This window comes from Parathielavia appendiculata (genome assembly GCF_033297405.1).
Source record: "Parathielavia appendiculata strain CBS 731.68 unplaced genomic scaffold N657scaffold_2, whole genome shotgun sequence".
Taxonomy (NCBI): domain Eukaryota; kingdom Fungi; phylum Ascomycota; class Sordariomycetes; order Sordariales; family Chaetomiaceae; genus Parathielavia; species Parathielavia appendiculata.
The window spans coordinates 3,535,793-3,558,262 of record NW_026944221.1 but is presented as its reverse complement, the minus strand read 5'-3'; the positions used below and the strand labels follow the sequence as shown (position 1 = coordinate 3,558,262).

General features: G+C 57.6%; 7 protein-coding genes across 7 annotated transcripts; 2 read left to right on the top strand and 5 right to left on the bottom strand.

Annotated features, from left to right (window-relative positions):
* Positions 1 to 401: 401 nt before the first annotated feature.
* On the top strand, positions 402 to 5,668 carry N657DRAFT_669674 (uncharacterized protein; the record flags this gene model as incomplete). Its single annotated transcript, XM_062795498.1, has 3 exons — positions 402 to 2,671; positions 2,785 to 2,978; positions 3,154 to 5,668. 3 exons carry the CDS (start codon positions 402 to 404, stop codon positions 5,304 to 5,306), a joined length of 4,617 nt encoding a protein of 1,538 aa, XP_062651725.1. The 3' UTR covers positions 5,307 to 5,668.
* A 698-nt stretch (positions 5,669 to 6,366) lies between these two features.
* N657DRAFT_642023 (uncharacterized protein) lies at positions 6,367 to 7,317 on the top strand. Its single transcript, XM_062792262.1, has 2 exons — positions 6,367 to 6,868; positions 6,961 to 7,317. The coding sequence occupies exon 1, from the start codon at positions 6,513 to 6,515 to the stop codon at positions 6,852 to 6,854; it is 342 nt and encodes a 113-aa protein (XP_062651724.1). The 5' UTR covers positions 6,367 to 6,512; the 3' UTR covers positions 6,855 to 6,868; positions 6,961 to 7,317.
* N657DRAFT_631660 (uncharacterized protein) lies at positions 7,302 to 8,964 on the bottom strand (the record flags this gene model as incomplete). The annotated part of the gene is made up of 3 exons (XM_062791078.1): positions 7,302 to 8,326; positions 8,380 to 8,631; positions 8,682 to 8,964. 3 exons carry the CDS (start codon positions 8,962 to 8,964, stop codon positions 7,302 to 7,304), a joined length of 1,560 nt encoding a protein of 519 aa, XP_062651723.1.
* Positions 8,965 to 10,832: 1,868 nt separating this feature from the next.
* On the bottom strand, positions 10,833 to 11,964 carry N657DRAFT_631659 (glycoside hydrolase family 43 protein; the record flags this gene model as incomplete). The annotated part of the gene is made up of 3 exons (XM_062791077.1): positions 10,833 to 10,971; positions 11,118 to 11,626; positions 11,716 to 11,964. The coding sequence occupies 3 exons, from the start codon at positions 11,962 to 11,964 to the stop codon at positions 10,833 to 10,835; spliced, it is 897 nt and encodes a 298-aa protein (XP_062651722.1).
* A 698-nt stretch (positions 11,965 to 12,662) lies between these two features.
* On the bottom strand, positions 12,663 to 14,829 carry N657DRAFT_642018 (putative rRNA pseudouridine synthase). Its single transcript, XM_062792261.1, has 4 exons — positions 14,252 to 14,829; positions 14,132 to 14,187; positions 13,405 to 14,074; positions 12,663 to 13,349 (listed from the first exon to the last, which is right to left on the bottom strand). Exons 1-4 carry the CDS (start codon positions 14,533 to 14,535, stop codon positions 12,902 to 12,904), a joined length of 1,458 nt encoding a protein of 485 aa, XP_062651721.1. The 5' UTR covers positions 14,536 to 14,829; the 3' UTR covers positions 12,663 to 12,901.
* A 430-nt stretch (positions 14,830 to 15,259) lies between these two features.
* Positions 15,260 to 16,922, bottom strand: N657DRAFT_565381 (uncharacterized protein; the record flags this gene model as incomplete). The annotated part of the gene is made up of 3 exons (XM_062788357.1): positions 15,260 to 16,466; positions 16,543 to 16,606; positions 16,664 to 16,922. 3 exons carry the CDS (start codon positions 16,920 to 16,922, stop codon positions 15,260 to 15,262), a joined length of 1,530 nt encoding a protein of 509 aa, XP_062651720.1.
* Positions 16,923 to 20,668: 3,746 nt separating this feature from the next.
* Positions 20,669 to 22,362, bottom strand: N657DRAFT_542042 (carbon-nitrogen hydrolase; the record flags this gene model as incomplete). The annotated part of the gene is made up of 3 exons (XM_062787829.1): positions 20,669 to 21,740; positions 21,795 to 22,134; positions 22,218 to 22,362. Coding segments are annotated over 3 exons (1,557 nt in total), but the record flags the coding sequence as incomplete, so codon positions are not given.
* Between the last annotated feature and the right edge of the window lie 108 nt (positions 22,363 to 22,470).

Here is a 22,470-nt window from a genome sequence, read left to right as displayed (position 1 = left end):
CAGCCATCGTGGACTTGCGGCTCTCGGGCGGACTCGTCTAGGCCCTCATTTACCACACACAAGGCAACTGACCAAGATAATTTTTTCATCCTCATGTTGCTTCGACTCCGGTATTGCTCTCCGACATAGAGCAGGGGCTCGCTTCGTGCTCCCGTCACGAGCCGCGACTCGGTCCGTTCCAAGCCATCGCCAGATCGCCATCAACATCACCTCGATCCGATCCGCCGATCGTCCCCTTGATAAACCCCTATCCCGACCCACCTCCGCGTCCTCGTCCGTGTCCGTGTTCGGTATCCTTACTGCGAAGTCGGAACTCTCTGGCGACGCCCGACCCTTCCCCCATCACGCCCGTCGATCCTCCTTGCCCGGGCCTCCATCGCCGATGCTCTGTCCTAATCACCATGGCGGCGCCAGCTAACAACCCCTTCGGGGTTCCTTCTGCGCAGGTTCCTCACAATCCCTTCGGAGCGCCTGCCTCTGGTCAGCCTGCCTCTGCTTTCCAGAATCCGTTTGGTGTGTCAGCTCCGAAGCCGAATGCTTTTGGCGCTCCCGTCACGAATCCGTTTTCCGCCACGGCAAACAACTCGTTCGGCGTGCCAGCACCTGGGAGCACGCCGCCATCGGCTGGAAATCCCTTTGGTTCCCCGTTCGGGCAGACGTCGGTCTCTGGCAGCCAACCTGGTTCGCCAGCGCCGAGCCATCCGCAATCGCCGTCTATCACGAGTAATCCGTTTGCGAAACCGTCAGCAGGGGCCCAAGTCAACAATCCCTTCAGTGCTCCACCAATCGATCTCGGGAGCGGCCGAAGCCCGTCACCGTTTGGTTCTCGAGCGCCACTGACAGGGCCGTCAAGCCATTCAGCTGCCCCCGCACCTGCCGACGCGAATGGGATGGCTCGCCGGAACAAGTTCGCAGGTGGCAAAACGGCCTCCCCGGATACCGATGGCGGCTTTGGTGGACGAGGAGGCCACCAACATGGACCACAACGCGCCAGCCCATTCGCAGGCACGAAGCCCTTCGCGAAGCAGCCGAACGGCTCGGCGACGGAGACGAGCACGAAATTTCAGCGAGGCGGTCGAGGCAAGCAACCGGAGCGTCAGGCCCGCTATCAGCCGCCTCCAGGCAGGCAGGGTCAACCGAAACTTGCGAGCGGAGAGCCGACCGAACGGACCAAGCAGCTCTCGCCCTTTGCCTTCAACTATGCAAACAAGCTGTACAGCCACCTGAAGAAAGAGAACGTCAGCCCGCCCCAATGGCCTGCCGAGCCGGGGAACCCCGACAAGCGCGGCGCTATCGAGAGCTTAAAGGAGGCCTTCAAAAAGTATCGAACACGCGTCTACTCAAGCTTGAGGAAAGCCGACCTCATCGACGACCCCGAGAAGAGACGGAAACTCGAAGACGCCCTCCCCTTCAAGGGTATCTGCGAGGACATGTGCCCGGAGTTTGAGAAGGTGTACCGTATCGCCGAGTACGACGTCAAAACGGAGGAGAAGGAACCATCACCCGATGGCTTGAGCATGTGGCCGGATCCCGCTCGGATGGTCAAGAAGTTTGGCCGGTCCGCGGCAGGCCAGGACGCGCCCTTGCCAATGGACGTCCGCTCCGTGGATGCGCTGCGGCGGACGACAGACTACCTCTTCAACGACCTTCTCCAGTCCGAGAACAATCTGCCTTCAATGCACAATTTCCTGTGGGATCGGACAAGAGCGGTGCGCAAAGATTTCACATTCCACTCGCAGAAGTCTCCCGAAGAAATGAAAGACATGGTCTATTGCTTTGAGACCATCACACGATTTCACGCCACCGCCCTGCACTTGTTGTCGCGGAAGGGGTTTGCGCTCGAAAGTTTCGACCAAAAGCAGGAGATTGAGCAATTGGGCCGGACCATCTTGTCGCTCATCGAGGCCTATGATGAGTGCCGCGACAAGCGTGTCCAGTGTGAGAACGAGCCAGAGTTCAGGGCCTACTATCTCCTGCTCAATGCGCACGACCCCTCCATAGCAAAGAGGATTCCCGCGTGGGGGAAGGAGTACTGGTTCGAGTCTGAGGAAGTTCAGACGGCTCTGTCGTTGATCCAGGCGATGGACGATGTGCGGGAACTCAAGGGGCCCATCAAACCACGCCGGCCGACCACACTGTCCGATGCTTCTTTTACGAACTACTTTTCCATTGTTGAAGACCCGCGAGTCTCGTACACGATGGCCTGCATCGCCGAGATTCATTTCACGACCGTGCGACAAGGGATTCTCAGGAGCCTTGTCCGGTGCTATGCTAGGCACCGCGATGCGCCTCGCACGATCACGGCTTCAGACCTCAACGCCATGTTGAGGTTCGATACGCCCGAGGAAGCCGTCGAGTTCGCCGAGCTCCACGATTTCGAGTTTTCTACATGGGTCCCAGAGGGGAAAATTGCTGTGACTGAGCCATATCTACTTCTGAACAACAAGAAAAGGATTATACCGTCGCCCCGAGTCCGCCAGTCGTTTTCGGGGAAGGTTGTCGAGCGGAAGCGCACGACGCAATCTCTGCCTCATGTTATATACAACACCATCTTTGAGGAACCGGCGGAGAAGCCTCCGAGCACCGAGGTTCCCAGCGCCGAGGACAGTCCGGATGGCCTGTTCGTTAGCCAGGCTGACGCTTCGAAGGACTTTTCTTCGGGCGGCCCAATGTTTGTACCGCCGGGCAAGCCGTTGGTACCGTCATCATCGACACCGTCTCCCTTTATTGCAGCGACTACGAGCACTGCTTTCATGACTGGGCTACCTTCTGTTGGAGCATCAGGGGCAACGCCGCCACCGGCGTCCCAGGCTTTCCAGGGCCCGCAGCAAACCTCGACTGTGTCCAGTCCGTTTTCAGCGGTCAGCCAGCCTACACCACAGGCTCCAGCGGGGAAGAGTCCGTTCTCATTTCTGAATCCGCCACCGTCAACCACCGCGACTACCAAGCCTGCCTCATCCTTGGGGCAATCATCCCAGGTTGGGCAAACCCAAGCATCCCCTCTCAAACCCGCAGAGGCTTCGAAGCCGGTTGCTTCGCCCAAGGGCTCTAACTCCACCGCCGCTCTATCGCTTGCTCAAGCAACACAACATCCTCTGCCCGCCACCTTACCAACCGCACCCTCGCAGCCGGGCAGCGCTGAACTTAACGCAGCCACATCTTCTGCACAAGCACAGGATGCCACCGTACAAACGAAGGCGGACCAGTCAGCCTCCTCGACTTCCATGTCAGGATCAGTTCCGCTGGCCGGAGCGAACCCGTTCTCCACAGCACCGCCTGCACGGCCGCCAGCATCGCAAGCCACCACTGCTGCGTCAGCAGTCCCGTCGATCTTCGTCTCTCCGCCTGCGACAACCGCACCCCGGTCACAAGGCGCACCATCTGCTTTCACCAACGCCCTGTCCAGCCTCCTTGGGACACCTCCTTCCGGTCCATCCTCTACCGTAGGAGGCCTTGCCGCGATACAGACCACCTCCCTTCCGGCCCCGTCGCCTAAGCGTGACTTGATGGGCGATGTGACAAAGTGGTACGTCAAAGGTGATTACGGTCTCATGGAGGATTTCACCGAGAGCATTCTGGCCGAGATTCTATGGGGTGTCTGGCAGAATTTTGAGCGAGAGGAAGCCGAAAGGAAACGGAGAGAGGAGGACGAAGAGTCGTGGCGACTTGCGCGTGCACACCAACAGCACCGCTTGCAAGTCAAGTACTTTTACCGTTGGCGCTACATGGCCCGGTCACTCGCCACAAAGCGCATCCTCCGCGAAGGCAAAGAGAAAATGCGCCTGTACCGCGAACAACAAATGGCTTTTCAAAAGCAGCAGCAGGAAGAAAAAGAAAGGGCCGAGCGTGAAGCCCGCAGAGTTGCGAAACGACAGCTCATGGAAGACGCCCATTACCTCAGTCTGCTCGCCTCTACTACCCACCGCCGCGGCAGCGTCGCTCACAGTGCCGACCACAGCGACCCCGAAGAACAGCTCCTTGCAAGCGGCATCTTCTCAGGCCTGCGCAACGACCCCCGCGCTGTCGCCCGCCGCGTGGTGCGCGAAGCTGCCATGGCAGCAAACGGCGGTGCAGATTTTTGGGCCATGGCCAGCGGCGGCTCCCGCTCCTTCCGCTACCCTAAATCCGAACTCGAACTCGAACTCGAGCTCGAGCAACCTGTTGCATCGCCCGGCGACTCGCCCGATACCAGCAGCGCCGGCGGCAGCAGGCGCGAAGGGTGGAAGACACGCTCGCTACGCGAGAAGTTTGGCATTGAGCCCTGTCGGAGCCTATCGGCTAGTGGGTTGGTGGTCAATGGCGGGACGCATTTGTCGTCGCTTTCGTCCAAGTTTCGGCAGTCGCTGCCGGGGAGCGGGAGGGCGACCAATTTCTCGCAGAAGAAGAGGTTGCCGGAGGAGGACTCGGATGACGAGCCCGGGGCGAAGAAGAGGCAGTCGCTTCATTCTGGTAGCGTCAATTCCGCAACGGTGAATGGGGCTAGTAGGTCTAAGTCCCGTCACTGGGATTTACGTGCGAGGGGCTTTGTGCCCATGCCGGATGGGAATTGGTTGCCGGAGGCGCTTGCCCGCCGGTCGACTGCCGCCGCCACGACCACTGCCGGGAACGACAGTCCACACGACGACCGGTATTCTAAGAATATTGGCAATGAAAGGACAGTGTCCTACGACCTCGACTTTGGCTTCGAATCGGCGTCCCCAGACAACGACCACTACCACCACCCACAGCCACAGCACGATGTCCTCCCAGACGACGACACCAGCGAAACTTCCCGCCGCCGGACGTCATCCCCGACACCGACGCCCTTGGACCTGCGCCTGCGCCTGGCGAGGCTTAAGAGACCCGTCTCGCGCTCTGGGCAGGGATATGGCCATGGGACAAGACGGAGTGTAGACTTGGGCATGGGGTTGTCGGGCGATACCTCGCCGCATCACCCGCTCTTTTCCGGGCAAGCGTCGTCGTCGTTGGCGGCGATGGGGATGCTTCCTCCTCCCACGGCAAAGAGCCGCACCGGGAGTGTGGGGGTGGCGAAGAGGAAGCGTGGCGGGGATGAGCATGGGGATGAGTTGACGGGTGGTGAGCCCGAGGGGTTTGGAGACAGGGACATGTCGCCCTTGTTGGCGAGAAAGCGGGCGAATCTGGACGCTGGTGGTGGTGGGGTCCCCGAGGGTGTTCCTGTACTTGGCAGGAAGGAGACGAGTGCCATGGTGGCGAATACGAGGAGGATGTTGCGCGAGCTGAGGGAGGCGATGGACCGAGCGGATCGGGATGTTGTGGATGGACAAGGGAAAATTTTGGAAGGATAGGGTAAGAGGTGTATGGTTGTGGTTTATAGGGGGCATGAAACGCTTCACTAGGACGGACTGATGGGGAAAAGAAGAAGGTGTCTGGTACATAAGCAGCGTGCAATGAAAAAACAAGCGAGCAAGCAGAGCAGAGCAGAGCATTTCCCGGCGTTTCTGGGTGAGGTGGACGGTCAGACTGGGTTAACATGAATGTCAGGTCATTGTTTCTTCCCTGCACATGAACTCCTCGAAGACGGGCGAATGGGCTGGGTGGGTGTATTTACTTGGACCTGACTCTCCTGAGGTGCATTGCGCGTGTGCTGGGTTTTTGGGATGGGCAAGCCGGCGGATTGGATGAAATAGAAATAAACTACTACTACGCCTGTTATCTGTATATCCGGGCTGTGTCCCGGCGGTTTGCCCTATGCGGCTGGCTGGTGGATATGAGGCCAATGGGAGGAATGTGGTGTCGTGGTTGGATGATGCTCAATGTTAACATTGGGTTCCCATTACAGGTGTGCTTAGGGAGGCGGCTCAGGCGGTGTCTGCTTGGCCAACGCTGATGTGAACGCCAGCTCATGTTACACTGCTACCGCGGAGAAGGGTGTAGAGCGTGGATGGTTGTGGCTCCCGTTATGACATGTGAGGATGCCCGAGGTCCATTTGACAACCCAGGGTCAGATGACGATGGAACAAGGAGCGTCCGGGACATCGGGACCAGACGTTGCTATAGCGCACCGCAGCGTGGTACCTCTTCGTGTCTACTCCTCCTGTCTGGCTCCAAGAATTTCAACACCATGCTTCGGGGCCGAAAGAGTGCTTTCGCACCCCTTGTTTGTCAATAAAGGGTAACCAAGACACAGTCGTCAAGCCACGTACTAGGTATAGATTTGACCCCCAATGGGCCAGCCAGACTTCAATGGATGGCTCTCAACTGCAGTAGGACGGCTCACAGGTCAGGGTGGAAAAGGTTCTATTCCGATAGCTGGAGAATCCAGGCATCTGATTTGAATCACCCATCAGACCTTCTCATGTTGATGGACTTGTTTCCTGCCCAAACCCGCCGGTTCATCTTCCTTCCCTCAAGATCAGGGCCAGTTCCGCGTTCCCATCGTTCAGGTTACCACCTGCAAGATAAGTTCAGCAGTTACCAAAGACTCGAAGTTTTTTTATCCCGTTTACCTTGCCTAAAGAGAAGTAAACAAAGCACAATTCCATACTATCACAATGCTCGCCTCCCTATCCTTCAGTATCCTCGGCGCTGCCGCGGTCGCCCTCGCCGTCCTCGCCACCCCAGCCTCGGCCGCTACCTACGCCGGCGTCGTCGATATGCGGCAGGCCTGCGTGTGGCGATACGGCGATGGGTGTTACAACGTCAACGTAAGGCAGCACGATCTGCCTACGACCGGTATTGCATTCACCCTGTCCTGCCTAACTACTACCCCATCAACGTCGATGCCTACTGTGCCCGACGGTACGGTAATAACGCCTACGCGGATCCGCAGGGCGTCGGCATGTATGACTGGGGATGCTTCTAGCCGTGAAGCGGATGATGCGTTGCTCGATTAAGCATGGCTGGGAGTCTGATTTGATGAAGGGATCCTCTGGCGGTTAGCTCCAATGGGTGAATGTACAGGCACCTGTCCGGCGTGATCAAGAGGGGGGGGAGACAGACACTCGGTTGTTGATCCGCAACAAAAACGCGGAAACTTCTTATATCACCAGCTATATCGCAGAGGGCGTCAGGTCAATGATGGGCAGCTGTCTCTTGCTGGTATTAGTGTGGTACAGCTATGTCCCGCCGGTCCAATCCGCATCCCGGAAACTATATCATCAGCAACTCCATGACGCCTGTTCACCTCCCTACCGTCCCTTGGTATCCATGCTCCATTCTCGTATAATACATGACGACACACCAAGGAAAAATGACAGTGACGGTGAGTATAACTATATCACACACACCCGCTCCATGTCAGCATGGGGATTGTTTCTCATCAACAAGGGCTTAAAAGCCCATCACCGCTTCGGGGGGGCGGCAAAAGCAGTCTGTATTTCCCACGACTCGACGGGGCTCCCCGTGCCCACGGTCTTGGGACTCTTCCTGCCCGTCAGCAACCCACTGCTCCGCGACGTCTTGAGCGGAGGCGGAGGTGGAGGGACGGATTTGTCGAAGGTGATGATATTCCTTTGGGGCTTCTGCTGCTGCTGCTCTTCACGGCGGTGATGTTGCGGCGCCAACGACGGCTCTGGCAGCGGCCAGCCGTGGCTCTTAAGAAGGGGCGTCATCCCCGTCCCTGTCCCTGCGCCGCCAGGCGTGGTCGGCGTCGGGCTGTCGAACGTGTTATGTGGGCTGCCCTGGACGTGCACGCCGTGCTCGGCGGGGACGTATGGTTTGATGGATGGAAGGAGGGCGGATGTGCTGCGGACGGACTCGGCTGAGAGCGGGGACCGGAAGTCCGAAGGGGAGTGGTACACTTTCTCCGAAGAAGGCGAGCTGTAGGCCTGTGGTGGTGGCAGGACAGTGGTAGTAATCTGGTGAAGCGGGACGGCGGCCATGGCGGCCTTCTTGGAGATGTGAGCGGTGTTGTCGTCGAGTTCAGATTCGTGAGGCTTCCAGATGGAGGAACGGTGCGCCTGGGTGTCGGGACTGTCCATCGCAGGTGTGGCCACGCCGTCACCGGCTGCCCCCGGCCAGAAGCGGGGTGATATCATATGGGTCTGACATTGGAAGGACATGGAGGAATGGTGCCTCCGGACTTTGTTGTAGAAGTCGGCTTCGGCGCTGGCTCGGACGCGCTTGTTTCGTCGCTTACGCAGGCAGACAAAGGTGACAGCGGCGATGATCAGGATGAGGACCACCCCGCCAGCGGCGATACCGGCAATTGCGGGCGTACCCAGTGTTGGTTCTGACTTTTTGTCCTCGACGAGCGTCGTCGGGTCAACAATACTGATCCGCGCACTGGAAAAGATGGTATCATTCAGACCAAGGCGCAAGCCAGGCGCAGGTTGTTGGCGGCAACCGGCTTCAAGAGCCACAAAGTCTAGTCACTCAGGATTAGTACCGCATGGTCTTGGCAGAGTGCGAGATACTTACAGTTGGCCAGGTATTTTGCGGTACTCCCAGCAGAAATGCACGGTATGCAGTGCTCAAAAGGGGCCAAGTCCAAGGCTTTGCCGCCGACTGAGCAGTACGAATAGGCGGTGCTATCGCTGGGCTTCAGAATGCCATGCTCTAAGCTGGCCCGAAGGGGACCGCAGGCCGTCTCTGTGATGCATGGGGTAGACGAAATATCGGTGGCATTGGGAAAGCCAAAGAGACAGTAGGCAGCCGTGTATCTGAGGTTATCTGGTGCAGAGGTTAGCATCCGGGTTGGCGGGCGAAATCGAGAGACGTACAGAGAAACCACTTCATGTCACTTTCGCTCCCCTGAGAGAAGGTGCTGGTCTGCAGACATGTCATGCAGCTCTTGAACTTTGTCCCTGCGGCGCTCGAGTAGGCGGCATCCTGGCAAGTGATGTCGGAATTCCTTGTGCTGGAGGAGTTGGGGTCCGAGGCGTCGAGGTCGAGTGAATCCCGGCATACGGATGAGCAGGGTGAATTGGGTGCTACTTGGAGCCCCGAGGCAAGTTGTGAGGCCGAGAAAACGGCGAGGAGTGTGTGGAGGGCCAGTCCCGCCATGTTGTTGAACAGTACAGTGTGGGAGAGACAGTGGGATTAAGGATTGTAGTAAGCCCAGGTCCAGCCAGGGTAGTTATCAGGGAAGAACTTAAAAAATTGAGAGGAGAATCTTCGGCGAAAGGAGAAAGGAACAAGCAAGAACAACAAGAAGAGGATGGAAACCTAACAAAAAACCATGGCACGAGAGACGTGGAACCGATCACTACGAGGGGAAGCAGACCTCTATTTGATGTAGGGCTACATAAAGAGCGAAAAAGGAAGCAGTGGGAGCATGGCTCATTAAGGCACAATCGCTGCTGCCGCCCATGGAACGGTCCATGGACACAAGATGGTTGGGTGGATGTGACGAGATGCATGCAAGCTCGAAGCCTGGGCAGAACGGATAGAGTGGAGGCGGCGTCAAGCGGCGAGGAACTGCTCAGGTACGGCGCTGACGAGCCGCTGCGTCCTAGGCCGGATCGGGGTGTGACAGCTTAATGGCGTTTCCCGTCTCGCTGTGCTGCCGCTGATTCCTATGCGCTTCCAGGCTTCCAGCATCTCCCCGTCCAGGCGTCCAGCGCCGAAGATCGGTAAAGTTAGAGGTCTGTTCCCGGGACGGCGTCGAGACTCGGCAGCAAACAATTCTCCAACCAATCATATTGCCGACGTAATGCGATGTCTCAGAGCAATTCGTGGACCATCCAATCTGATGGTGAGGGAGATGTTCCCTCAAGTGCTGTCAGTCCGTTCACTTCGATTTCCGCCCCGTTTCCTGATCTCGCGAAGATGCCATTCTACACAAACAAACCAGACCCGGTGGCCATTAGCCATGTCGGCCGACCTGAGCGGCCGGGTCAGATCCCAGCCGTCCGGTTGTTACGCCTGGGGCGGCCGCAGTGTTTCGACGTTTTTTGTTTCTGAGTGAGTTGTGACTCGATCGAAGGAAGCAGTGTGGGGCGGGGCTTGGCGGGCGCTTCGAAGGCCTGCCAAGACACTGGACGCTAAACCAGACCGACATGGGAGAATCGGGAGCTTAACAGAACAGCACCCCGCTGCTCCATCTCATTGGCTTCTTTCCTGCATGTCACCGCCAACATCTCACACATCACTGGCAGCGCGCTAACCAGCGGAAGTGTTCGCAATGTCTCCAGACATCACGGGGAGTATTTGGATGCCCTGAAGACCATGACCTAGGCATTGAATGAGTCGGACATGAAGAACTTCCCGTCCTTTGCGACCTGCGCACGAGAACCCTCGATGATGGGGATGCTGCTGAAGAACCTTGATGATGGGTCTAGATCAACCTCGGTAACTCCGTCCTCGACAGTCAATTGCAACAGTAGTTGAATCTCTAGTTAAGAGGGGTTAGAAGAGAGGACAACTATTGCTTACTTTAATTCTGGCCTGCTCTGACACACGTTCACTTCTCTCCCTGCGAAACATGTGCAGAAATCTGCACCGGCCTGCATCTCCGTGGTCCAAATGGTTTGACTATACGGAACTGATCTCGACGGAAGAAGGTTCACTCAAAGTGCCAATTAATAAAGTGACGGTTTCGTGAACTCGGATGGCACGAAAGAAACAACGTGGTTATCCATCTGAACGTTCAGAACACACGGTGCCCGCCACAACCGCATAAGACGAAACAGATCTGGCATTCATGCACGATATCCGTATGGCTTAAACGCACTCTCTATCTGATCGTATATATTATTCGTACCAGCTGACAAGCTTCGACCAGCTCGCCCTTTCGAACATTACACCCGCATGAATCCCATCCCTTCCCGAACTCCGCAACACCATCACGACACAGCAACTACTCCTCCTTTCACCTCCAGTCCCGCACCAAACAAACACCTCCCCTGCGGACAATGCCTATGGAACAGGATCTAGCCACCACCGGGCGCGCTGGCCGCTCCGCCCGGCGCGGTGACATTGAACACATCCCCCGTCCTAATCAGAAAGCCCCTCGTCCCCTCCGGCCGCTTATACGGCCCCGTGATATTCCGCGCCACCGCGTAACTGACACTATACCCCGACCCGTCCCAGCAATGGTTACTATAGAACAGCAGATACCCCCCCTCCCGCCCGTTCTCCCCAAACCCCTTGTCCAAGTACACCAGATCCGGCGCCTCCACCAACGGGCCATCCGTCTCCCCATTCCGATCCAACACCTCCACCCGTCCCCGACGGCAGTCACTCCGTCCGTGGCGTTCACCTCCTGCAGCACGATCGGCGTCCGCATGAAGGGCGCCACGCCGTTGTTACACTCCTCTCTCCTGCCCATCGAATTCCCGTTCACCTTGTACAACAGATACCTCCGCCCCGTAGCCGGGCCCCGTAACGCGGCCGGGTCGATCGCGCCGCCGGCGTGCAGGGGGCAGATGACGGGCTGCGGGAGCGGGTCGTAGGGCCCGAGGATCCCGCGCGAGGACTTGGCCGCGCCGATGCAGTGGTAGTAGGAGTAGTTGCCTGCCAGCTGTGCCGCGTAGTAGAGTATGTAGGTCGACTGGTTGAGCTGCGTGACCGCGGGCGCCCAGGTCTGCGAGCCTTGTACGGGATCGGCCCGGACGCCTGGGGTGGGGAGTGGGTCGGCTTCGGGGAGATAGTTCCAGTCCCATGTCGTGGGTGACGATGACGGTAATGTTGACGATGACGGAGGGGATAGGGGAGCGGAGGCGGACTTGGACGTTCTTTCAAGTCGACGATGGGGGGAACGTGTTGGTGGTTGCGGTACTGTTTAGCACCCAGGAACCGGATGCGAAAGCGTACCATGTCCCTAGACGTATCCTGTAGGATGCAGGAGTCGGGGAAATTGAGAGGCAGCAAAGGGGCCTTTGTTCGGGCCGTGGGCGGGGCCAAGTAGAGGACGAGGACGATGGACGTTGGGATGAAGCGCGGTAACATGAGGATAAAGCGCGGGCGGTGGCGCGGGCGGTGTCCGCACAGAAGGAAGAGCAGCGAAGAAGCTTGCCTGCTGAGGGACCAGAGCAATGCTCGGGTTGCGGCCACGATTCCCATCTCTTTGGAGGGTATCGAGAGAGATCATGTCGCGGATACGGGGTCGGAGGCGTGGTTCGGTCGATGGTAGGGCCCGCTGGTTCAGATGCTTGGAGCATTGAGCGTGTTCAACGGAAAGTTGGTATTATGGTAAGTTCAAAATGTGGGTGATTGATTTGGGCTTGACGAGCTCTTAGGCACAGAAGCCGCTGTGCATGAGGCGAAGTGATGATTGACTGAGAACAGAGACGTGTCAGTGTGCCGTCGAACACATATAATAATGGTGCATATCAGCATGATGCACATCTGAAAACAGTCTTGATGTTTGACCAAGTCCAGCGGCTGCAGGGTTCATGTGAGCTTGAGGTTGGGCCCTGGAAAACTGGCATAACAAACAACGCGTCAAGACGTCTCTGTATATCTCTGACAAGTGACGGCTCATCCAATCTTCGACTTGCCTGACACTTCAATTATGGTCGGTGACGTCTGGAGACTGGCGAATGCACTGTTCTGGCAGATTGGGCAAGGTGAACAGTCCATGAGAACAGCTGCATCAACTCCGTACTCGTAGGTGCAAGATATTCCCTATTGGCATCAATACGGATTACAGCAGCGGACCAGGCAGCAATTCATTCACTCGCCCTGCCTGATGCAGGCAGCATGCTGAACCAGACCGCAGATGCCGTGTTCTGGAGACCCTGGATCAGGATATGAGTTCAGACGACAGCATACTCGCCGTGTCGCTCATCACACGGCAACTACCCATTTGTACATCTCTTTTATTCTAGCTGCGAGAAGTCTTGCAGTGATATGAACGATCAACCATTAACAGAAAACCCACCATGAACGCCATCATTTTCCATGCAACAGCCGCAGCCAGCAGAGAACGCCCCTCCATCCAGAAGAGACAAGAATGAACACCTCACATCATACACCCACATCAGCCCCCAACCTCTCCTTAATCACTGTCATCCTTCTCAGCATCCTTCCCCTTCTCAGCCTTCTTCTTCTCCTTCTTCTCCTTCTTTAACCGTTTCCGCTCTGCCTTCTCCTCGGCCGTCTCGCCGTCGTGCTTCTTGCGCTTCTTCTTGTCTTCGTCTGCCTTCTCCTCGGCAGCGGCTGGCGCATCCTCGGCCTTCTTCTCGGGCGAGGAAGCAGCCTCTGGCTGCGCCGAGGTGGCAGAGGCGGCAGCAGCGGCCTCGGCCGCGCCGTAGTCGGTGTAGCTCTGCGTCCACTTGGCCGGCGTGGCCTCGTTGGGGCGGCCGTACTTGTCGAGCTTGCCGTCCGCCTTGAGCTTCTTCTTCTCAAGCGCGACGGGGCCCAGACCCCAGCGGCGTGGGTAGAGATCGCGCTCCATGATGCAGCGCTTGACCTTGGCGACGACGCCGTGGTCGCACGTGGACATCCTGTGCGACGGTCAGTGAAGTTCCATTCAGACAAAGCTGTGTGAGGATGACATACTCAACAGTACTCATCTGGGCAATGCCAATGGCGATGGCTTCGCCCTTGGTGGTCATGAGGACAACCTCCTCGTGCGTGTCGATACCAGGGTCGTACCGCAGCAGACCGGGAAGCATAAGCTTGGCGCCGTAGCAAACGGCATTGACGGCTGAGTCCTTGACCACAAGTCGCTTATACGTGCAGAGCAGTGTCTCGAGCGGCTGGATGACCTTGCGCAGGTACGACTCATCGCCGCCGTTGTCATACTGCCACTGCGCATCGAGGACGTCGTGCAACGTAACCAGCGAGCCGTTATCCTCGGACATGACACCGGAGCGCACACGGCGCAGCTCCTGCATGTGCGCGCCCACGCCGAGCAGCAGTCCCAAATGCACACAGAGCGTCCGGATGTAGGTGCCGGCCTCGCACGACACCCAGAAGACACCGAGGTGGCGGTCGTTGTCGAACTCGATCAGCTTGCTCTCGTGGATCGTGCGGATACGCAGCTGGCGCTTGACGGCCGAGATAAGGGGCGGGCGCTGGAAGAGGGCACCGGTGAGGGTCTCGAGGGCCTTGGCGAACGCAGCCTCACCGCCGGGGACGGTGTCATGGAAGCGGATGACGGCAACGTACTCCTTACCAGCACCCTGCTGAGCCTTGACCAGGCGAGTGGCACGGTCGATGCAGACAACTGTACTGGAGTTAGCACAAGCGGCCATTCAGCGAATCAGAGCCTGGAAGCACATACTCAAGCAGCCCGTGACTTTTGGATCGAGAGTGCCGGAGTGGCCAGTTTTCTCAACACTGCGGAACAGTCAGCAACCTCTCAGATCATATTCCCCGTCTGCCTTCCCCAAGTCCCACATACCGAAGCATCCGCTTTAGCCAAGCAACAACCTCGTGGGAGGAGGGGTTTGACGGCTTGTCGAGGTTGATGACACCGCTCGAAATGTAGGACTTGATGTCGCGCTTATAGGGCGACGAGCCGTTAGGGATGGGCGTGAAGTGGCCGGACCGGACCAGCATCTTGTCATAGTTCTTGAGCAGCAGCGGCCATTGGCTCGTGTCGACCGAGGGCACCGTGTTCTGCGGCTTGATGACATACTGTTCGTCCTGCTCGCCCTTCTTCACCAGCGCTTTTGAGTCGGCCATTGTGGCGATACCGTGTGATCGGATGCGGTGTTGTAGTTATGTTGTAAAACGAAACTCCCCCACTCAAACCTCGGTCGAATCCGACAATCGAAGCACAAACAAGGTCGAGTCTGCGTGTTTGGTCGAGCAATTGGCCGAGACCAAAGGGTAAACAAAGGTTATAGGTGGACCGTGATGAGTCTCACGCGTTCGGCCGGCAGGCTGGATCGAGTAGTCGGACAGTTGCCGTTCGATTTTCCACCCTAACTTGTGGGTTGTTGACGGTTCTCTTCAACTGTCCCCGAAATTTTTTTGAGCCAAAAGTACGTGTGGGGAAGCGATAGCCTCGAGGTGGCGCTAAAGTTGACGCTAGTGGGTCGTTTCGTTAAGCGGCCGCCCACGTGTAGATAAGAAGGTCGATTCACTTATGCAGAATATATGCAACAGCTCGGTTGGTGTAGCGAGGTGATACATAAAAAACTGAGGTCTGGTAGAAAGGGGATGAGGATTGCTTTGTTGAGTAGATATTGGCAACTATCCAGCCAACGAGTATAAGTATAAACCGCAACCTTATGCGCCTGATATATACTTCTCATCCTCCTGAGGTTGTTCCCTCCCTTCTACAAATAAAACGAACTCAGCCGTGTAGAGGCTCAGGTATCTCCAACTCCATCTCCATCCGGGTATTATAGTGATATAGGCCAAAAGCATACTCCAAAATCCAGTTTCACCTTCCAACACGACCCTATGAGACGGCGAATCCTCTCTGGCCCTGCCCATATTCGCCCGTGTCAAGCCCAAGACTGGCGCCGGCATTCATCACCACCGTGCCGCTTACGCCGCCCGATCCGGGCCGCCCGCCGTGATGCCTCCCGTAACCGGGGTGATGCAGCACCGGCGCCTGCGGCTCGGCGGGCATGCGGTACGGGTACTCATACTGGCGGCCCGCCGCGTCGCCGGTACCGTTACTGTACGGGCTCTCGACCTCGTGCATCTCGTACGCCTCGTCTCGCTCCTTGCCCTTGGACTCGACCGGGTACCCGTTCGGGTTCAGGTTCGGGTTGGACGCCTTGGACCGCAGGCTGGCCTCGTCCCCGCCCAGGGCGATGCCAATCGCCAGTTCCTTCTGCCGCTTCTCGTGGTGCGCATGCATCTGCATCAGCATCTTCTCCTGCCCCACCGTCGGCCACTGCGCAAAGGCCGGCGGCGGCGAGCCGTGGGTGGGCGATTGAGTCTGGATCAGCTGATCGAGCGGCTGTTGTGATTGTTGCGGCGCCAGGGTCGGCCACTGGGCGTTGCTGGGGCCGGGGCCCTCGGGTCCTGTCACGGGACTGTTGAACTGGCTCGAGTAGGGGCTGAAATAGCGCGGGAACGTCCCGTCGGTGTGCGCACTGACAGGGCTCTCGTTGTCCCACCCACGCAACGGTCTCTGACTGACGGGCGTCTCGAACATGTCAGGTCCGACGCTGCCACTGCCGCCGTATCGCGTCTTGGGGTGGGGGTAGACCTGGCCACCCTGGCGGCGCTCGAGTTCGCGCAGGTAGGCGCGTCTCCTCCGCTTGCCGTTGCAGACAATGCAGAAGCCTGCAATGGCGAGGAGAAAAGCGAGACCGCCAAAGGCGATGCCGACTCTTGCGCCGAGCGAGATGGGCCCGTAGTCCGGAGTCGGCACCGACGAGTAGCTCACCTGCGGAGGGACGACGACAATGGGTGTGGTACCGAAGGGATCGCCATCGATGGAAACGGTAGATCCGGGCGCGGGCTTTTGCTCGCATGCCGCTTGCAAAATCGTCATATAGTTGTTGATGTGGATTCCGCCGTCGAGTCCCTGGAGGCATGGGCCGCAATGGCTCATCATGTCCAGCTCCCAATTCGAGCAATAGTCGTAAGCACCCACGACGGTCGTCATGTTTTGGTATTCGACAGCGTCCCTGAGTGGCTCGCATGCCGTGCTTGGGTGGCTGTTAACCTGGGGTCTTTCCAGGGCAATGCACTTGCCAAGTGTCATGGGGACGACACCACACTTACCGTGTTATGCATGGGTTGGTCTCGCCGCCAAAGAAGCATTGTTCCACGTTGAACCTGAGGTTATCTGCGGGAGGCCTACGTCAGTCTGGAGGCACGAGGTCAAGCCGACCGCAAGACATACAGAGTAGTGCTTGGAGATCTGTCTTGTCTCCAGACACGTGGTTGCTGGTGAGCAAACAATCAATACATTGCTCCCATACCAGGCCAGTGGATGTTCCCGTAAGCGTGCCGGCATCGCAGGGAATCTCGTCGGCAGCAGTGGAGGAGAGGACATTGCCGCAAAATTTGGAGCAGGGCGAGCTCGGAGCAACGTAGAGCGAAGCGGCCAGCGATGCCGACACAGCCGCAGTGATCGAGAGACGGGGGATGCTAACCAGCATCCTGACGGTTCCGTCTCTCTGCTACCAGATGTGTCAAGATGTTGTTCGATAGGCTACCGATAGGTAGTCGCCCCGTTGGGTTTGTGAATCCGGGTCGCGGCCACCTATGTCTGGTCGTGGATGCGGGGACGCAGCACTGCAGCTCCGCGAGATGATTATTGCCGCACAGATTTCCTGTACGACATAACGACGGCGACTTGTGACGGAGTTCCTCTAGGTCCGGGAGAGCCGGTAACTGAAGCGGAAGCGGCTTGTGAATATTATATGAGGATTGGTACGTTGTGTTGTTTGGGCAGTCCCCAAGCCCCAGTGACAATGGCACGTTTGATATCAGGTATAAGCGCGCATTTCATCCGGGGTGTTTGTTGCTCGCAGATGGCAGCGAGGCCAACAGGTATGACGGAGACGCGAGATTTGGGGAGGGCGGCGCAACTCAGCGAGATGCCGGACTCCGCGACCCCCGGCACTCAAGCACTTCAATGCTTGAACGCCTTCAAAGTGACGGGCGGGGATGCCATGGTGTGTGATTGGAACCCGGGACTGGCCGTGCAAATGGGCGATGCGGAATGGGATTCCTGGATGTCCCCGATCGACCACTCTGCTCGCAAAGCCTGCTTAGCCCTGGTCGGCACACCATTGGCCGCAGCTAAGAAGCGGGAGAGATGCAGCTCGAGGGCACAGCGACGCTAGCCATGCATGTGCTTGCAACATCGACCAGTCGCAGTGCAGGGACCAGATGCTGTCTGCAAGTCCGCAAAGGGCCTTCACAGCCCCACTCAAACTGACCTTTTTGATTGGTTGTTACTGCCTTTATCCGTCACCCCAACTTGCCGAATCCGGCACGAGCTGACCGGCCTCGAGGCCAGCCCAGAGCTTTATCACCACACGCAGCAGTGCAGCAGAAATGCTCGCGGTGAGGGGAACAGACCCCATTTCGCCGCCATCTCAAATCATCACCACTCAGCAAGGCCTCTTTATCAACGGCTGCCGTGTCCCCGGCATGCATCCCACGCCCAACATGCGTTGCACAAAAGGTCTCTGCTTTCTGGCAGTTTGCCCCCGAAATGCATCGGATTTGGTTGGACCCCCGGTGCCACTCATCGGTGCCGGCTGAACAAGAACCCCACAAAACCGTGGGAAGGTGCCTGATCGTATCCCCCATGCTCGCGCAGAAAAACAAGAGATCCAGAAAAGCTTGGTGTTCCTGACGGCAAACCCCTCGCCGATGTTAAGGCGACAACGGGACCTCGACTCCATCCACAGCTATACAGACCCAGATTATGCAATCCCAAGTGTGACGCGGATGCGCCAGCTACTGCATGCATTAACCTACGGATACACGTCAACGTTACCCATTGTCGTTGAGCGTTACTGTTCGCAACTATACCCATAGAGGTATGCAATGCTTGGAACGGGGACGTCGCTGGGTAAAGGGGCAGTCACATCAACCGGGAAGCAGATTTTGCCGCGCCAGGGGAACTACAATAGTTAGCTTGGTGCCATGCAACCCGACTCAATGGGGGTGCTCAGAGCCCGGCGGCTACCCAGGCTGCCGGGTCCTCTGCAGTTGCACATGGAACCGTGATGAGTAAAAACTCTGTACCGTACATACAAACAAAGCAATGATCATCCCATCCCCCTTCACCAAGCGGACCGGCTGGCTTGTGTCTCGATGCTGGGAAAGGTCCCGAGCGATGCAACCTATCTGCCCACGCCAAAGCGAAGGTGCTGCCGGCGCTTAAGGGATTGCTCTTCTGGTCCGGCGGCAATGAGCTTGTGCTTCTCCTGGTAGCCCTGAGAAGTTTACCAGACGCAAGAAGATATGGAAACTCCCTATTGAGTGTACGTTCGCAGCCAAGGCCAATGGGATGAAGAAGCTATCCCCTTCACCCCTAGCGTCCTAACTCTGCTGGCATCACACAGATGATCGTTGATAGCACAAGAAATCGAACATCGCATACACACCAGGAGGAGTCCGAAATAGAGGATTCAAGGGAAGAGTAACGGACTCAAATGGCTAATGACATAATAAGATGAAGGAAGCAAGTGTTACTATACTGTGTATATGATATGTCATAAATCCCCCTTGCCTCTCTTACCGCGACGCGCCTCAGTGGCCCCGACATTGCCATGACGCCTCCTCTTTACCCAGGTAGTCTAACGCCCTTCTACCTCCCCCAGCACCGGTCTTTTGATCCCCACTACTCCTTCTCGGGTTAAAAAAAAACACCATAGTATCATAATTCATCGTCAACAGCGAGCCCTATTCATCAATTCCACTGAATCCAACCCAGCCCAGCCCACCACGGCCACGTCTTGGCCCTTCTTGCCACGGAAAACATCATCGAACCGAAAGTGCTATCCAGGTTTCTCCGTATTGGTCATTCTCTCGCCTAATTCGCACACCAAATATTCCCATCCTCATGATCTCCATCGCCATCCCGTTCCCCATACCCATACCCATACACGTCCCTATACCCATACCCATACCCATACCGCTTCCTCCTCAACACAGCCTCCGCCCGCTCATCCTCTTCCCCCGTTAACCGCTCCTCCCGCTGCCTCTGCTTCTGGTACTGGTCACTCAGTTCAACCTCCCCATGCTCCCAGCCGCCAAACCCACCGTCTCCATCTTGTTCCGGTTCTTCATCAGCCTTTCGAACCAAGTCGGTATTGTCCAAGTGTTGATGATGAGGAAGGGTTCCCAGCGGCGACGACACCGATGCGGCGGTAGACGTCGCTGACGTTGCAGAGCAGAGGCTGGGTGTGGCGGTAATAGTTGGGGTCGTGGTTTCCACCAGGAGCGGCAGGGCGTGGGCATGCGGGTGGGCAGGGCTGTCGTCCGTGTCTCGCTTGCTTGTTGCGCTGTTGATTGTTGCCGCTGCATGAATGTTGCTGTACTCGATGGTGGTGTTTAATTTCTGGGAGTGGGTGATTGGGGGCGTGTCGTCGTCGTCGTAATCTGAGCGGCCCCATTCCGCTGTGGCGTTCGCTGTTGAAGCATGCTGCTGCTGCTGCCTTGATCCTGAGGGTGAGTCATGTTCTGCGGTTTGTTGCGGAGAAGGTTGTTGGCCGCGGCTGATGCTCTGAGGGCTGAGGTCGTTGAGGCGATGGTGTTGATGATCTGATTCGACGTCAGGGTCTCGTTCGTAAGCTGGCCCATCTGGGAAAAACAGAGCTTGCCGTAATTGGGACGACAGCCGCCGGCCTGTGCGGGCCGTATTTTTAGACAGGTTGGAGCTATCAAAGGAGTTGTTCCTACTCTCAACGCTTCTGTGTGCTGGCCTGCTTCCTGGCCGCTCCACTGTCCCGGGAGACAAGTCATGGCCCTCGCCGTCCACTGGACCTGATCTGATCCGGGACTGACTGAAATCGGAATCAAGAGAGCCCCACGCCGTGGATTCCCATTCGCCATAGCTCAACTCAGAAGGCTGGAAGATCTGAAAAGGGCTCGCGCTCCGGGACAGGTTTCGCGATTTGGGGGAGTCCGGCCTGTATTCACGGGATGATTTGAAATCGAATGCCGAGCCGGGGCGTGCTCTTAACCCTTCGAGCACCTGCGCTAGATCGGCCCAGTCATTGTTGAGGGGCGCTTCGTTCGGCTCTCCTTCTAACGCTCCTCCCAACGCAGTCTTTTCTCGTTTGATCTGGCTGACGCTCGATTCCAAGCACGGAACTTCTCGCATATCCACGGACTGCGGCTCTTGCTCCCCCTCGAACGCAGATTGAACTTGTGCCAGCTGTGGTCGCTCCTCCTCCTCCTCCTCCTCCTCCTCTTCCTCCTCTTCCTCCTCTTCCTCCTCTTCCTCCTCCTCCCCAATCGACTCCTGCAAAGCAGACAACGTCGGCTCATGCCTCCAAAACCACTGCGGCGGCCCCTTGGGATCGATGGGCGTCGAGCTCCAGCCGTCTTCGTCAAACGGCGTGATGGGGGTCATGGTCGCCCCGCCACCAAAGACGGCCGAGTGCGAGCTGTCTTGGCGATGCCAGGAATACGGGCTTGCCACCTTGCTGGGGAACCTCCACGGCGACGCTGGGACTGCCATCTGGGACCGCAATGGCCGCCGGACCAAGCTTGGAGTGGCGGGCAGGGCGGGTGTGGTGACGATGTCGTCTGTGATGGCGCTGTCGATAGCGATGTACTCGTCGACCGCGGGACGGGTGGGAATCTGCAGACGGGTTGGCGACCGGCTGTCTGTAGGTGCCCCTCCGGGTTCCTGCGGCTGAGCCAGCCAAGGGAGTCTGGGAGACGTTGGCTTCCGGAGGCTATCGAACCCATGGCCGGATCCAGAGTCGGCCAGATGGCATTGGCACACTTCATTTTCTTCACTCAAGGGGTCGTCTGATTCCCGGTGTTTGGGCTTGTCATCCATCCTGGTGTCTAGGGCAATCTTTCCCGAAACCTGGGAACCGACCTCAGCAGGCTCTGCATCCGTCAACTTGCTCCTTGGTGGCTGATCGGTGTCGACAATCAGAAGTTGGTTGACCCCGCGCCCGAGCACACCGTAGACAAACACCTCACCCCGAGTGACACCGATAACAGCACTTGTGCCGGTATATGTAGCTTCCTCTTCGGCACCGGCCCTGTTGCAAAAAACGACAATGACTTCCTCTTCCTTCTCTGCGCGGATCAGGGGCTCGAGGCGCTGGACCCAGTAGACCAGCGTCTCGAGGTCTGGTTCTTGAGGGGCCTGGTTGAACACGCCGGGGTCTTGATGGGTTTGCCAGGCCATGGTCATTATCACAAGGTTGGCCTTGGCCTTGAGAATGTGGAATCCAAACTCGAAGGCGTCCCAGGGGGCTTCGAGTTTGTACGGGCTGATGTGTCGTCAGTGACCCAGATTCGCCAACATATGCCCAGCAAGAACATACTTGAGATCGGTGCAGATTCCCAATGCGACGTCCCCAAGTCCGGACACCTCGCCCTTGAAGAAGCCATTTGGGCCCTCGAGAGCCCAAGTCTCGTCGGTGTAGTACAGGAAGGACTTCCTGTAGTTGGCGACAAGATCGCCGTCCCCATTGACGACGAGGGCAGAGTTGTAGTACTCGGGAGAGGCGGGCCACTTGGCCGAGACGTCAACCTTCTCGGGATACCCCACGATGACGGTCATGTCATGCTTGAGGGCCGTGGTCCGAGCCCACAGTGAGGTGATGCCGGAGCCAGCCTCTTCGAAGCAGGGGGCGATGTGTTGGAGCGACCTGAAGTTGTACCCTTCGACACGTGTTAGTGCTTCACGCCGGCAAAGCTGGGTCCAGGTCGCGAGGTCAACATCAGAGAGAAGATTGGAGTCGTACCAGTGAAGGCAAGCTCCGGCAGGACCAGCAGGTCTAGGCGGTTGAGATCATCCGGGTTTGCCTTGCTGAGGATGTCGTCGGCGCGGTTCAGATTGTTGTCGACATCGCCGACTTGGGGGTCGAACTGCAGACAAGCGATCCTCATGATGCCAACTGAGTGCCGAAGCGGCGCAACCTCCCTTTCGGGAAGAAGATTAACCGCAACTTGTCGATCCTAACACCGTCAAAGCAAGGTTCCTCAAAGTTCAACACT